At 45.6% G+C, this 14,148-nt stretch overlaps 1 protein-coding gene across 1 annotated transcript in view; it reads left to right on the plus strand.

Moving 5' to 3' along the window:
• The first annotated feature begins 486 nt into the window (after positions 1-486).
• LOC123352493 (ficolin-2-like) overlaps positions 487-14,148 on the plus strand; it is a 19,533-nt gene continuing 5,871 nt past the window's right edge. The window contains exons 1-9 of the mRNA XM_044992693.1: positions 487-634; positions 866-878; positions 2,779-2,892; positions 5,840-5,875; positions 7,293-7,328; positions 8,269-8,304; positions 9,144-9,271; positions 10,259-10,388; positions 10,878-11,012. Of these exons, the coding sequence (XP_044848628.1) occupies positions 566-634; positions 866-878; positions 2,779-2,892; positions 5,840-5,875; positions 7,293-7,328; positions 8,269-8,304; positions 9,144-9,271; positions 10,259-10,388; positions 10,878-11,012 (697 nt within the window). The 5' untranslated portion in view covers positions 487-565. The remainder of the gene's footprint in view (positions 635-865; positions 879-2,778; positions 2,893-5,839; positions 5,876-7,292; positions 7,329-8,268; positions 8,305-9,143; positions 9,272-10,258; positions 10,389-10,877; positions 11,013-14,148) is intronic.

A 14,148-nucleotide genomic window follows, 5' to 3' on the forward strand; every position in this document is an offset into this window, starting at 1 on the left:
GTACAACACTCGGCACTGTGGGGCTCTAAGCTGGTATGAGGCCTCCTGTGGCTACTGTCATACCAAAAATAACAATAACACTCTAGGATATTAAGTTCACCCAATCCTGCTTCTCTGGTTCACCCAAAGTTTCCCACCGAAGGTGACAGGAGACTTGAACAGATGGAGAAAGTCAGAGTGGGGGTCATTATTTGGCACCCTATTTTAATCTTCCAGAGGATACATTCTCATGAACTTCGTGAGACAGGCTTCAGACTGGCTCCGTTCAATAGTCAACATTGGACAATACTGCACTTGCCGTGTGGATGACGCAGTGGCTGTTAAACCAATACTGAACATGTCCTACAAGGCCATTTAAATCAGCGACAGTTGTGAACTTTGTCTATGTTGCAATCTCAGTTGAAACCACTGGAATGTGGAGTTTGGGAAGGCGGTGCTGAGAAGGCAGAGGCGGGATTAGTTCTGTATGGGTTATTGCATATATTGCAGAGCCCTAAATGTTAAGCAGAAGAGAGGGTGGCAAGAAGACGGGGTGGAGCTGCTATTGGAGAAACCAGCACCAGCCATGGGAAGGGCTGCCCAGAAAACCCTCATCTCTTTACTCTGGCTAGCAGCAACAATTTGTAAGGCTGAGGTAATAAGGTAATAATTGGAGATATACCAATCTCCTAGAACTGGAAGGGACCTCGAAAGGTCATCGAGTCCAGCCCCCTGCCTTCACTAGCAGGACCAATTTTTGCCCCAGATCCCTAAGTGGCCTCCTCAAGGATTGAACTCACAACCCTGGGTTTAGCAGGCTAATGCTCAAACCACTGAGCTATCCCTCCCCCGGTACAGACCTAATTCAGGCAAACTCCCTTTGAAGGACACCTGCCCAGGTGAGTGAAAAACAATCCTGCTCACAACAGCATTTCATACTACGGTTCTTGACAACCTGGACCCTAGAGAACTGGGAACTGTTACACTCAGCTGCCTTCAACATGTAAGATCTTCAGGGATCTTTGTTGTCCTACAGGTCTATAAAGTGCTTTTCAGGCTCATGGTGCAATATAAATAATAAAAAGAACAGCTTCTTTGACCAAAATTACTTTGTAAAAATTAATCCGTATTGCAGAAATGGCCACTGCAGATGAGAAGTGGTCAAAAATAGGACACAGATTTGCAAATAATTTTGTGAAAATCTTTTTTTTCATTGAAAGTTTCTGAAATCTGACATTTTTGACCTGCTCTTCCTCACACTCATTTCCTAATTTCTACCCCCCTCCCCACCCCAATGTTGCTGCTGGACTCTCTCCATCTAAAGTTCTTATCACCATTGTATGTTGACACCAAAGCATTTTTAACCCAGTAAGTGACCAACCCGCAGGCTCTGAAATGTCCACTTATTAAGACATTCTGGGAAATCTAAACCTGACCTTTAAACCTCTGATAGTAGATTAGCCTTTTTAAAACTCATGGTTACTAAGGTAAGGTTCTCATTTTAAAAAATACTAGTACTGTGTATCTAATAGCAGACATCCACAATAGAGATCTTTGTATAATGATATTTACTTTCACTGCTGTACTTTGGATTAAAAATCCAGCTGCATTTGAGGGTTAATTTTAGTTCACCATAAAAATCCTATGATCCTTATGCAGGATTTAATCAATTTTGTACAGACCTAATTCAGGCAAACTCCCTTTGAAGGAAATGGGTATTTTGCTGAAAAAGGAATGAATACAGGATTCACCCTCTTATGGATAAATTCATGTATTATTTCAGAGCAGCACTGCTTTTAAGTTTCATTTCCTTACATTCATGATCATTTAAAAAATCATTTGCTACCTATGATTTATCCCCAAATGTTCTAAATTAGGAGGCAGGGTTCCTATGTCACAGGAAATATTAATTTTTTCCTCATTCTGTTGGCCTCTAAAATTTCCACATTAATGGAGCTCAATGGAGTTGATGGCTGTGTTACTATTTTTCTCCACTAATCTCCCTGTTAATAATTTAAAATCTAATAATGTGCATAACACAGGGAGACACTGTTACGATAAAAAAAATCAATTTTTAAAAATTCATTACCTGTGTTCGTAGCAGCCACTGTTTTTTAAATTAATTTGCTTTTGGACAATTTCTTCACTGAATGACAGCTTTTTATTTTTTTTCTGTATTTCATTCTGTTTGCACAATGAGAATCGACTAGTCAATGTAACTTTTCATAGAATCATAGAACTGGAAGGGACCTTGAGAGGTCATCTAGTCCAGTCCCCTGCACTCATGGCAGGACATAGTATTCTAGACCACCCCTGAGAGGTGTTTGTCCAACCTGCTCTTAAAAATCCCCACTGATGGAGATTCCACAACCTCCCTAGGCAATTTGTTCCAGTGCTTCACCATTCAGACAGTTTGTTTCTCTTTAGTTAATTTAATTAAGAGGTTCTCATGAACTGGCATAATTCTGCAATGGTTGGGTTGCAAACACGTCAGGGCAGTATGTACATCAAAATTAACTCACATGTTTTTTTAAAAAGTCACTTAAATGTAATGTCTTTTTCTTTTAACTTTTCACTAAAACCTAAAACAGAAAGAAAGAGTAATGATCACCCCAAACCCTTTAATTTTAGGGCATTGTCTCTCAAATTCATAAAACTGAAGAAAATGTTGCATTTATCACTAATAGAGAAAAGAAAACTAAGGAACTATCTAGGCTCTCATTTGCTTGGTTTTCTGCAGAATGTTTCAGATGATGAGAAACTAACACATATTATTTATGGATTCATTTCTTTCCCCAGAGGTGAGGATAGTGGGACTCAGCGGTTCTGATAAACTCGCCGTTCTCCAAGGCTGTCCTGGGTTCCCTGGTGCCGCAGGAGCCAAAGGAGACCCAGGAGCTGCAGGAATGAGAGGTACATTCCCAGGCACTGAAAGCGAATCAGGCATGGATGGTGCTGATGTAAATGGGAGTTACTTATGTAATAGGCTCAGACTTTGGAGATTCCCCCACAAACTCTGATATGGGGAAACGCTGCCCAACTCATAGAATCCTCCGTATCCTTTGGTGATGGATTGGAACTTCAGAATAACCAAGGCTTGAAATATTGTCCATTCTCTTTGGCGCCTCAGATTGGCAATCAAGTCCTCTAGTTCATTCCCCATCTCTGTCACTGTCTCACTGTGTGATCCTGGGCAAGTCACTTCCTCTCCCTGAGCCTCAATTTCCCCCTCTGTATAATGTCCTTTACCTTCCCGGGGTTATCTGAGGCACTTTTCATTGATCTGTGTAAAGCACTCTGGGAACTTCGGATGAGAGGGGCTAGAGAAGAAGAAATGATGATGATTATTTTGAGCCATGGAATTTTTAATGGTAGCATGACCGGGGTCCTGGTGGGAGCCAGCTGTGGTCACTCAATTAGGGTGAACTGCAAAGAATGGTGTCAGGTATCAGAGGGGTCGCTGTGTTAGTCTGGATCTGTAAAAAGCACCAGAGTCCCGTGGCGTTAGTCTATCAGGTGCCACAGGACTCTTTCTTGCTTTTTGCAAAGAGTGGCACAGCCAAGCCCTAAAAAGCTGGTGGATATTCCAATACCTAGATTCACCAAACCAGCTTCTTTATTAACTCACTGGTTACTCAGAAGTCCAAACAACACAGTTCCCTTAAAGTGATCCAGCCTCAGGCCTCCATCCAGGTACCCACGTCAAATACGGTGACAATTTCTGTAAAGCTTATTTCATCATAGAAAAGAGAAGGTATGATCAATTCCAAAGGATCGGACACATCACCTCCCAGGTTAATGAATGTTTCAGATCTTACACACTACAGCCAATTCTTATAAACTAAACTAAAATATATTAAAAAACAAAAGAGAGAGAGTATGGTTAAAAGATCAATGTACATACAGACATGGGTTCAATTCATTGAGGTTCAGATTCACAGCAGAGATGGTGAGCTTTGTAGCTGCAAAGAGTTCCTTTAGAATTCAGTTCATAGGTCATAGTCCAATGTCCAAGTCTCATATTCAGAGCTATCCCATATTTACAATTCATTGAACTGATAGGATGTTGTTTTGACCTCTGAATTATCAGAATACAGCATGGACAGGGACTGTTGATTACACTGTCGACCCTACTCATACATATGTAAATAGACAAAAACACAAACATTTGCTCCCTACATGTCTTTATTTATTTTGGAGGATGTTTAACCCTTTCTAGCCATGCCTCACAGGTAGCATGTAGACAGGGCCGGTGCAAGGATGGTTCGTGCCCTAGGCGAAACTTCCATCTTGCGCCCTCCCACCTCGCGCCCCCCGGCCTGAGGCACCACCCCCCACGGCAGCTTCCCCACTCCTTCCTGAGGCGCCCCCCCGATGGCTGCTCCCCCCCCCGAGGCACCCCCCCTTGCGGCAGCTCCCCACCCTCTGCCCTGAGGCACCCCCCCGCCCCAGCTCACCCCTGCTCTGCGCACGAGCATCCTGAGCACGCCGTGGCCGCGTCACTTCTCCTGCCTCCCCGGCTTGCAGCGCCAATCAGCTTAGGCGCCGCAAGCCTGGGAGGCGGGAGAAGTGAAGCGGCCTTGGTGTGCTCAGGGAGGAGGCGGGGCAGGGGTGAGCTGGGCGGGGAGTTCCCCTGCGTGCCGCCCCGCTGCCTTACTTGCTGCAGGCGGCCCTCCCCGCACTCCCCTGCCCAGCTCCCTCCGCCTAAATGCCAGCGGCGACTGGGGCGGCCAAAGATCCGGCTGCTGTGGACTCTGCCGAAGAAAATGGCACCCCCCCAAATGCCAGCGCCCTAGGCGACCGCCTAGGTCTCCTAAATGGTTGCACCAGCCCTGCTTGTAGAAAATGGTTGTTTACCAGCTTTGGCAGGGCCGTCCCTAGCTATTCTGGGGTCCTATGTAGCCCCCTCCATGGGGGGGGCAGGCGTCCACGGGCGTTGGAGGGCTGGACCCAGGCCTCCGTGGGGGGAGGGCTGGCTTGGGGTGTAAGGGGGAACCACCCCCCAGCACTCACCGGCAGCACAGCTGGGGCTGGGGTCCCTGCACTTCCCACCACCGGTGAGTGCAGGCCTGGCCCTGCTGCAGTCCTCAGGGGCGGGAAGAGGCGGGGTGCGGGAGGAGCAAGGTGGGGGCTTTGGGGAAGGGGTGGAGTGGGGGTGGGGAACAGCAGGGGTTGGAAGAGGCAGGGCAGGGGCTGGAGCAGTATGCAGTGGCTCAGGGCACCAGGAAATGTGATGCCCCAAGTTTCCTGGTGCCCTGTGCAGCTGCGTACTTTGTGTATGGATAAGGACGGCCCTGAGCTTTGGTTTTCACCTGGCAGCAAGATGTGCATGTCCCATCGACTTCAATGGGCCTCCATGCAAGAGTCCATGCTCGGGGATCCTGATGTGAGATCAGGGACTGAGCGAGCCAGATGCAGATACATTATGTGAATTTTGACACAGATGGGTTATTGTAATTCCAGGTTGGGGTGGTGGGTGGGGATTATATATTCAGTATTTACGCTACCTTGGAAACTATTCAGTCAGTTTTCTGTGTTTGCAGGGGAACGAGGACCTCTGGGGATCCCTGGAAAGGCGGGACAAACTGGCCCAAAAGATAAAGTAACAAAGGGCAGAGAACTGTTTTTTCCTATAGGTGACCTAAGAACAGGAAATTTGTTTTTAATCAAATTTCAATTAGAGCTAGTTATAAAACACCAATTCCTCTAATATCTGGGCTCAAAAAACCACCATAGCTTCCCTTCACTCTATATTTGATAATAAAGGGTTTATTATTGCAACAGAACTTCAGTTCTGATCCACTGTCAAGATCTCGGTATCTCTGATCAGTCTTTACTATCTTATTTTTTATTTAATCAGGAGAAAGAGGTCCTGCTGGCGCCCCTGGAGTGAAAGGTGAGAGACCTCAGATGATTCTTCTTACTGCAGAGGACTTTATGGTGCTGTTCGTGGTGACAAAAGAACCAGGAGCCACATTTCCTCCCATCCCACTGTACAATTTTCCCTTCTGGGTGCTCACAGAAAGAAAAAGCTGAAGAAAAAAATTGGTTCAGGTTGAACAAGAAGTGTCATTTGACCCAAACCAACAGGTTTTGGGTGGGTTTTTTAAATCTCCTTTTGGTTTTTGTTTAATAGCCAAATGACTAAACAAAATGTTTCAAAATGAAAAGTTGGAACATTTTAATAATGTCAAAGCAAAACTTTTTGAATAAGTGGGAAAATTTCCCAACTGATTTATTGTCGTTTTCTTACTTTGGCTGTACGTGTTTGCCAAATGTGAGCTGAATTTGTGAATTGTTTCGAACAAGAAACTGCATTTTTTTGGTGAATAATATATTAGCTGAAAACATTTCTACAGCTCTAATTATAATGTCTGACATATCACAAGGTCCTTGGCAGTCACAGAAAATTACTCCAGGAATCAAACCACACTAGGCCAGCGGTTCTTAAACTTCATTGCACGGCGACCACCTTCTGACAACAAAAATTACTACACAATCCCAGGAGGGGTGATCGAAACCTGAGCCAGCCAGAGCCCCGCGCAGGAGGACCAAAGCCTGATCCCCACCGCCCGGGGTGGGAGGCCTGTAACCTGAGCTCCTCCACCCAGGGCTGAAGCCCTTGGGCTTCAGCTTCAGCCCCGGGTGGTGGGGCTCAGGCTTTTGCCCCAGTCCCCAGCCCCAGTGACCCCATTAAAAAACAGGGTTGCGACCCACTTTGGGGTCCCAACCCATAGTTTGAGAACCACCGTGCTAGGCTAACACATCTTCGCTCATTCCATAGGAGCTGGGAAACATGCACCCAGCTGCAGTGTTGACATATCCTAAGGGTGAAATTCAGCCCGTGAAGAGGACAAGAGAAGATAAACGTATCACTTAAGTCCCACTAGTGGGCTACTTTAACAGATTGTCTGGAGTGTAAGGGCAGGTCTACACTGGGGGGGGGGGGGTCGATCTAAGGTATGCAACTTCAGCTACGTGAATAGCATAGCTGAAGTCGAAGTACCTTAGATCGAATTACTTACCGTCCTCACGGTGCGGGATCGACATCCGCGGCTCCCCATGTCGACTCCGTACCACCATTCGCGTTGGTGGAGTTCCGGAGTCGACAGGAGCACGTTCGGGGTTTGATATATCGCGACTAGATGAGATGCGATATATCGAACTCCGAGAAATCAATTGCTACCCGCCGAACTAGACCTTGAACTAGCCCCCTGCACAATTAACCCCCAAGTGGGTGTTGAAATGAGAGCTCAAACTATGGAGATGATCTCTATGGAAAACAAGGATTTTATTCTGAGTTCTTCCTTTAGGAGATAAAGGAGCACCGGGAACCCTTGGAACAGTTGGTGAGACCCTCTGCACTTTCCTTTATATTGAGCACATCACTTCACTTTCATTTCTGCTGAGCTGGAACTTGAGTGGTTTAAGAATCTTCCCTCTTGAATAGTTACCATGCCCACAGTATCGAGCTCACCAATATTCCTGTAAGTGTTGGAATGTCTGAAGAGAGAAATAGCTCTGTCTACAAAACAGGTAGTCAATACAGTGTTGCAACTAGGGTGACCAGACAGCAAATGTGAAAAATTGGGATGGGGGTAATAGGAGCCTATATAAGAAAAAGACCCCAAAATTGGGACTGTCCCTATAAAATCAGGACATCTGGTCACCCTAGTTGCAACATCTGCAATAACTCCAAGCAGATGACCTTTGGTATTAGAGATAATATTTGGCATGTAAGTGAAAGCTGTAGATCCAGATGTATATCCTGGAGAAGGCTGCTTTCTCTTACCCTCCTTATACTCCTCACATACTCGGGGTGGGGAGTATGGATTACAAGAAATGGATCCTGATTAAATGCTCGTTTAAAGGGGTGCCCCCTTTTCTGTTTACTTAATTTAACTTGGGATTTTTATAACATATTGACTCAAATTCACAGCTAGTGTAAGCAGGTGTAACACCCCTGACTTTGTGGGCATTGCTTCTACTTACTGACCAGCAATTAATTTAGTTTATTAAGGACCAATTCTTACTCATGCAAGTAGGAACCTCATGAGAGGGTTACAAAACAGTGTTGGCTAGTTATGAATGCCATCTTTTTATTCCAGACAGGAAGTGCAGATCAGAGATGGGTGTGATTCCGTTAACACTTGGTCTTGCACAAGTACAAACCTGTCTAGTGCCTTTTCTAGTACATTGCTATTCCAGCTATCACTGTTGGTACAGTTTAAAAGACTATACAAAGTTTCTGGTTCAGATTTCACTTCCATTGTTTCTTTTCCTGTCCAGGAGAGGAAGAACTGGACAATATACAGTGTCAGAAAGGTGAGTATTTCTTATATCCACTGAACTATCATCTCATTCCTTCCAGGGAACGCAGCCATGACAGCCAAACCCTCAGGAATGATAAACAAATATTTTTAAATGACTAATGTGACAACTCTGTCCTTTTCCTGTTTTACCCGCCAGATGGTTGGGTATTTTTAAATGAATGATTTATGCAAGTAGCCAGTGAATCTTTTGTGGAAACACATTTCAGCCAATGGGTTCACTTCCAATCTGTTTGATGTGAGTATTCCTATAAGTGTTTGATATTCCCTTGCAGTGATTGCTCACCCAAGTCACATGATGACTGGAAGCCCTTCTGACTCACCAGAGATTTCAAAATGGCTGCACAGGCACTTCCACCAGTACAAATCTTTGTGCACATTTCAGTTTTCAGAAGTTTTCAAGACACTTTGAGACAATCCTCTGTGCAGGTTGAGCTGTTCTCACACAGAACACAGGGCTTGGGCAGTTGTTACCTCTTTTCCTCTTTCAAACAAACTTAATATGAACCAGACTAGTGCAGTGAAGTCTAAATAATTGTGTTTGCTAACCACAGAGAGCATGAAAAGCCTAGCTAGGTACCTACGCTGCGACTCTGGTAGGTTTCTAAAGATGGAACACAGAGAGCACCACTAGAGGGCTCACAAACTATTTAAAGGGATACTACCCATTTCCCAAACACTACAGTCGAAAGGAGAGGAGATGGTGGTTCAAAGACTGTTTTCCATTTACCTGATTCTGCAATCAATCTGGCCCTCAGTACAACATAAAGCAGCCCATGAATCCAAGGAGAGTTATACAACCAATTTATACATTTCAATTCCTCTTTCAACCAGGAGCAAAGAACTGCAAGGAACTGCTAGCCAGAGGGAACATCCTGAGCGGCTGGTACACCATCTACCCCCATGACTGTAACGCCATAACCGTGCTGTGTGACATGGACACAGATGGTGGAGGATGGATTGTAAGAACCGAGCATAAAGAAGCTCATTGGATATTTTTTCTTGAACAACAAACAGCTTTCTGTCCCAAGAATGGGAGGTGGCCCTTAACCAGTGGGTTGCAGCTAGGAGAAAAGAATGAAGATGGAAACTCTGAAGCTGTTGGCTCACCATGGTTATCTGAACAAAACCACTGAGCCTTTCTAATCCTCCTAATTCTTGTCAAAGTCTCCAGACATCTTGGTTGTTCCATGGAGGGAACCCGGAGCTTTAGAGTCAAAAAGTCCCCATCTGAGGGGACATTTGTCACTGGTCTGACACAGTTAACCAGGTTTCCCTTCTCCTGGCTATTCTCTACCCAGCTCTCAGAGCCTCCTCAATAGCTGCCCAGACTCTGGAACCAGAATTCCTTCTTCCTTCCACTTGTCACAGGCCTGGTGCCTCAGCTGCTCTATCGCTCAGGCAGCCCCTGAGTATGAGTGGAAAGAGCGTTCTAGGGAGCTGAGGAGTTTGAACCCTGTATGTACCTCACATTTAAACCTTCCAATTTATTATTCTGCTTATTTATATCCCAGTCGTGCCTAGAGAATCTGATGAAGTTCAGGGTTCCATTTTGCTGGGTGCTGAACACACACACTGAGAGACAGCCCCTGTCCCTTACAGCTCACTGTCTTCATAGACAAGGCAGATAAAGGGCTGTACAGAAAGCAGAGGTGATGTCACTTGCCCAAGTGGCAGAACTGGGTATAGAACCCAGGCCTCCTGATTGCCAGCCCAGTGCTGTAGTTTTCAGACCATGTGATCCTTTAATCTAGTGCTGTTGCTGCCAAGATTCAATATGATCCTGTGGGACAAACATCCATCAGCGATAGTCATCTGAGGCTGAAATAGATCTGACCCCGTTAAATTTCATCCAATGATTTACAGTCTCAGAGTTTCTGGTCTCCTGCTCTAGTAGGATGGAAATCAATGTGGGATTTCCCAGCTAAGAACCTCCTGTTTCCCTGCAGGTGTTCCAGAGACGGGTGGATGGTTCTGTGGATTTTTACCGTGACTGGAGTTCATACAAGAGAGGTTTTGGCAGCCGGCTGTCAGAATTCTGGCTGGGGAATGACAATATCCACCTGCTAACATCCCTTGGTAAAGACATCACTGATGCGTTCTTTTCCTAACTGCAACCTTTTCCACCAAGCTTTGTTCCCACACTTTAACCATGGTTACAGCATATAGAGTTGTACTATTGGTAGAGGTAACACTTCAGCTCCAGACACCCCTTCCTGTTCCTTACAGCCCTGCCACACAAAGCTTTTGAAACCAATAATGGTGTGGTAGCTGGGCTGGCTCCAGTCATGAAGCAGCATTTTGTCCTTGGGTGGTTCGCCCACAGTACAGCAATGAGGAATGCTACAGACTGGATGGAAATTCATAGAATCATAGATTATTAGGGTTGGAATGGGACCTCAAGAGATCATCTAGTCCAACCCCCTGCTCAAAGCAGGACCAATCCCTAAATGGCCCCCTTAAGGATTGAACTCACAACCCTGGGTTTAGCAGGCCAATGCTCAAACCACTGAGCTATCCCTCCCCGCTAAATTGCTGAACATTTTGCTTTCAAATTGTTTTCTAAAGGAACCAATGAGCTTCGTGTTGATCTCAGAGATTTTGACAACAAGTATCAATTTGCTACCTTCGGCTCATTCAAAATTGCAGGGGAGACTGAGAAATACAAGCTGATCCTTGGAGCCTTTGTTAATGGCACTGCAGGTAGGTTCTGAGCTTGTTCTTTACCCTTTGTGGCAGATGGAAAAAATGGACAGCAAATGAGATGCAGAATATTCTATGGCAGAAGCAAAAGGTGATGTCATCTGGGGAAGTGATCTCTTTTGGAAAACATCAATTATTCTGCTGTTGAACTATCTGAGCCGGAACCCATGTTCTAGTGACACCAGCTATGTAGTGTAATATGGATATCCTGCTTAGGGAAGACTGAAAGCAGAACTCTTAAGCAAAGTAAACTGTCATGGGATAAGAGGGAAGGTCCTTTCCTAGATAAATAAGTGATTAAAAGATAGGAAACAAAGAGTAGGAATAAATTCTCAGTTTTCAAAATGGAGAGAAATAAATAGTGGTGTCCCCCAGATGTCTGTACCTGGACTGGTGTCCCTCAGATGTCTGTACCTGTTCAACATATTCATAGATGATTTAGAAAAAGGGGTGAACAAGGTGGGAAAATTTGCAGATGATACAAAACTACTCAAGATAGCTAACTCTGAAGCAGAGTGTGAAGAGTTACAAAGGCAGATCACAAAACTGGGTGATTGGGCAACAAAATGGCAGATGAAATTCAATGTTGATAAATGCAAAGTAATGCACACTGGAAAACATAATCCCAGCTATACATATACAATGATGGGGTCTAAATTAACTGTTACCTCTCCAGAAAGAGATCTTGGAGTCATTGTGAATAGGTCTTTGAAAACCTCTACTCAATATGCAGTGGCAGTCAAAAAAGCTAACAGAATGTTGGGAATCATTAAGTACGGGATAGATAATAAGACAGAAAATATTATATTGCCTCTATATAAATCCATGGTATATCCACATGCTGAATACTGCATGCAGATGCGGTCACCCCATCTCAAAAATATAGATATTGGAATTGGATAAGGTACAGAAAAGGGCAACAAAAATGATTAGGGGCATGGAACAGCTTTCATATGAGGAGAGATGTAAAAAACTGGGACTTCTCTGCTTGGAAAAGAGACGGCTAAAGGGAGATATGATAGAGGCCTAAAATTGTGACTGGTGTGGAGAAAATAAGTAGGGAAATGTTATTTATTCCTTCTCATAACACAAGAACTAGGGGTCACCCAATGAAATTAATAGGCAGCAGATTTAAAACAAACAAAAGAAAGTATCTCTTCACACAACATGCAGTCCACTTATGGAACACGTTGCCAGGAGATATTCTGAAGACCAAGATTATAACAGGGTTCAAAAGAGAACTAGATAGCTTCATGGAGGTTAGGTCCATCCATGGCTATTAGCCAAAAGGGGCAGGGATGGTGTCCCTAGCCTCTGTTTGCCAGAACACATGGGATGGATCACTTGATGATCCCCTGTTCTGTTCATTCCCTCTGGAGCATCTAGCATTGGCCTCTGTCGGAAGATGGAATACTGGGCTAGATGGACTTTTGGTCTGACCCAGTATGGCCGCTCTTATGTTCTTATTCCTTAACTGGCATCACAGAGACTTGGGCCTGGTCTACACTAGGACTTTAATTCGAATTTAGCAGCGTTAATTCGAACTAACCGCTCAACCGTCCACACCAGGAAGCCATTTAATTCAAACTAGAGGGCTCTTTAGTTCGAATTTGGTACTCCACCTCGACAGGTGGAGTAGCGCTAAATTCGACATGGCTAGCTCGAATTAGGCTAGGTGTGGATGCTAATCGAACTTAGTAGCTCCGGGAGCTATCCCACAGTGCACCACTCTGTTGACGCTCTGGACAGCAGTCCGAGCTTGGATTCTCTGACCAGCCACACAGGAAATGACCCGGGAAAATTTGAATTCCTTTTCCTGTCTGGGCACTTTGAATCTGACGTCCTGGCTGGACATCGGGGCGAGCTCCGCAGCACCTGCAACGATGCAGAGCTCTCCAGCAGAGGAGTCCGGCCAATCCAAGAATAGAAAGAGGTCCCCAGCATGGACAGACCGGGAAGTCCTGGATCTGATCGGTGTGTGGGGCGAGGAGTCTGTGCTCTCGGAGCTGCGCTCCAACAAGCGGAATGCAAAGACCTTCGAGAAGGTCTCCAAAGCAATGATAGAGAAAGGATACAGCCGGGATGCGATGCAGTGCCGCGTGAAAGTCAAGGACCTGAGACAAGGTTACCAAAAAGTCAGAGCGGCAAACGGACGCTCCGGAGCACAGCCCCAGACATGCCGCTTCTACGAGGCACTGCATGCCATTCTCGGTGGGTCTGCCACCACTGCCCCACCAGTGACCGTGGACTCTGAGGATGGCATAGTGTACCTGGACAGTTCCTCGGCTATGTTCGCCGATGGGGAAGATGAGGAAGGGTTTGTGGAGGACGGCGCAGGCGACAGCGAACACAATACCGCTTGCCCTGACAGCCAGGATCTCTTCATCACCCTCACAGAGATCCCCTACCAACCCTCCCCGCCCGTTAACCCGGACTCAGAATCAGGGGAAGGATCAGGCGGTAAGTGCTATAAACATGGAAACTTTTATTTTTTTAAAAACGGGTATAGAAAAAATAGAAATACTATATACAAAATTTTACATGTCAAACTATATAAATAGTAGGTCCACACATATAGGGATTGAACAATAATCCTCTTGGGACAGTTCAAGAAAGCTCTCAGAGAGCAGCTCGAAAAGCCTCCGCAGGAGGTTCCTGGGGAGAGGTGCCTTATTCTGTGCTCCATGGAAGCACACTCTTCCGCGCCAGGAGATCCTAATGTAGAGAGGAATCATCGCCTCCACCAGCATTGCTGCATATGGTCCTGGTCTGTGCAGGGCTTCCAGTAGCATCCGCTCTCTCTGACTGCGAGTGACCCGCCTCAGGGTGATGTCAGTCTGGACAGGCTGCATCTAAGTCGGGCAATTAGTGTATTGTTACTATTGTTAACGGTTTACAATTAGGTTGCATAACAACGACCCTCGCTTAACAGCCACGTGCTGGAGGCCACAGAGAACAAGCAGACATTGATCTTTCCCGTGCACTGGCGGGAGGGGCTGGAAAAGGCTCAGCCTTTCTGCTTTCCAGATTGCCTTTAGCAGGAGAGCACAGCTATCCACTAACTGATAAGCATGATCTACTTTAAGGCTTACCAGGACTGTCTGCAAGACGGATTATGCTGTCTCTCCCCGCTTGT

This window comes from Mauremys mutica, chromosome 18, assembly GCF_020497125.1.
Source record: "Mauremys mutica isolate MM-2020 ecotype Southern chromosome 18, ASM2049712v1, whole genome shotgun sequence".
Classification (NCBI taxonomy): domain Eukaryota; kingdom Metazoa; phylum Chordata; order Testudines; family Geoemydidae; genus Mauremys; species Mauremys mutica.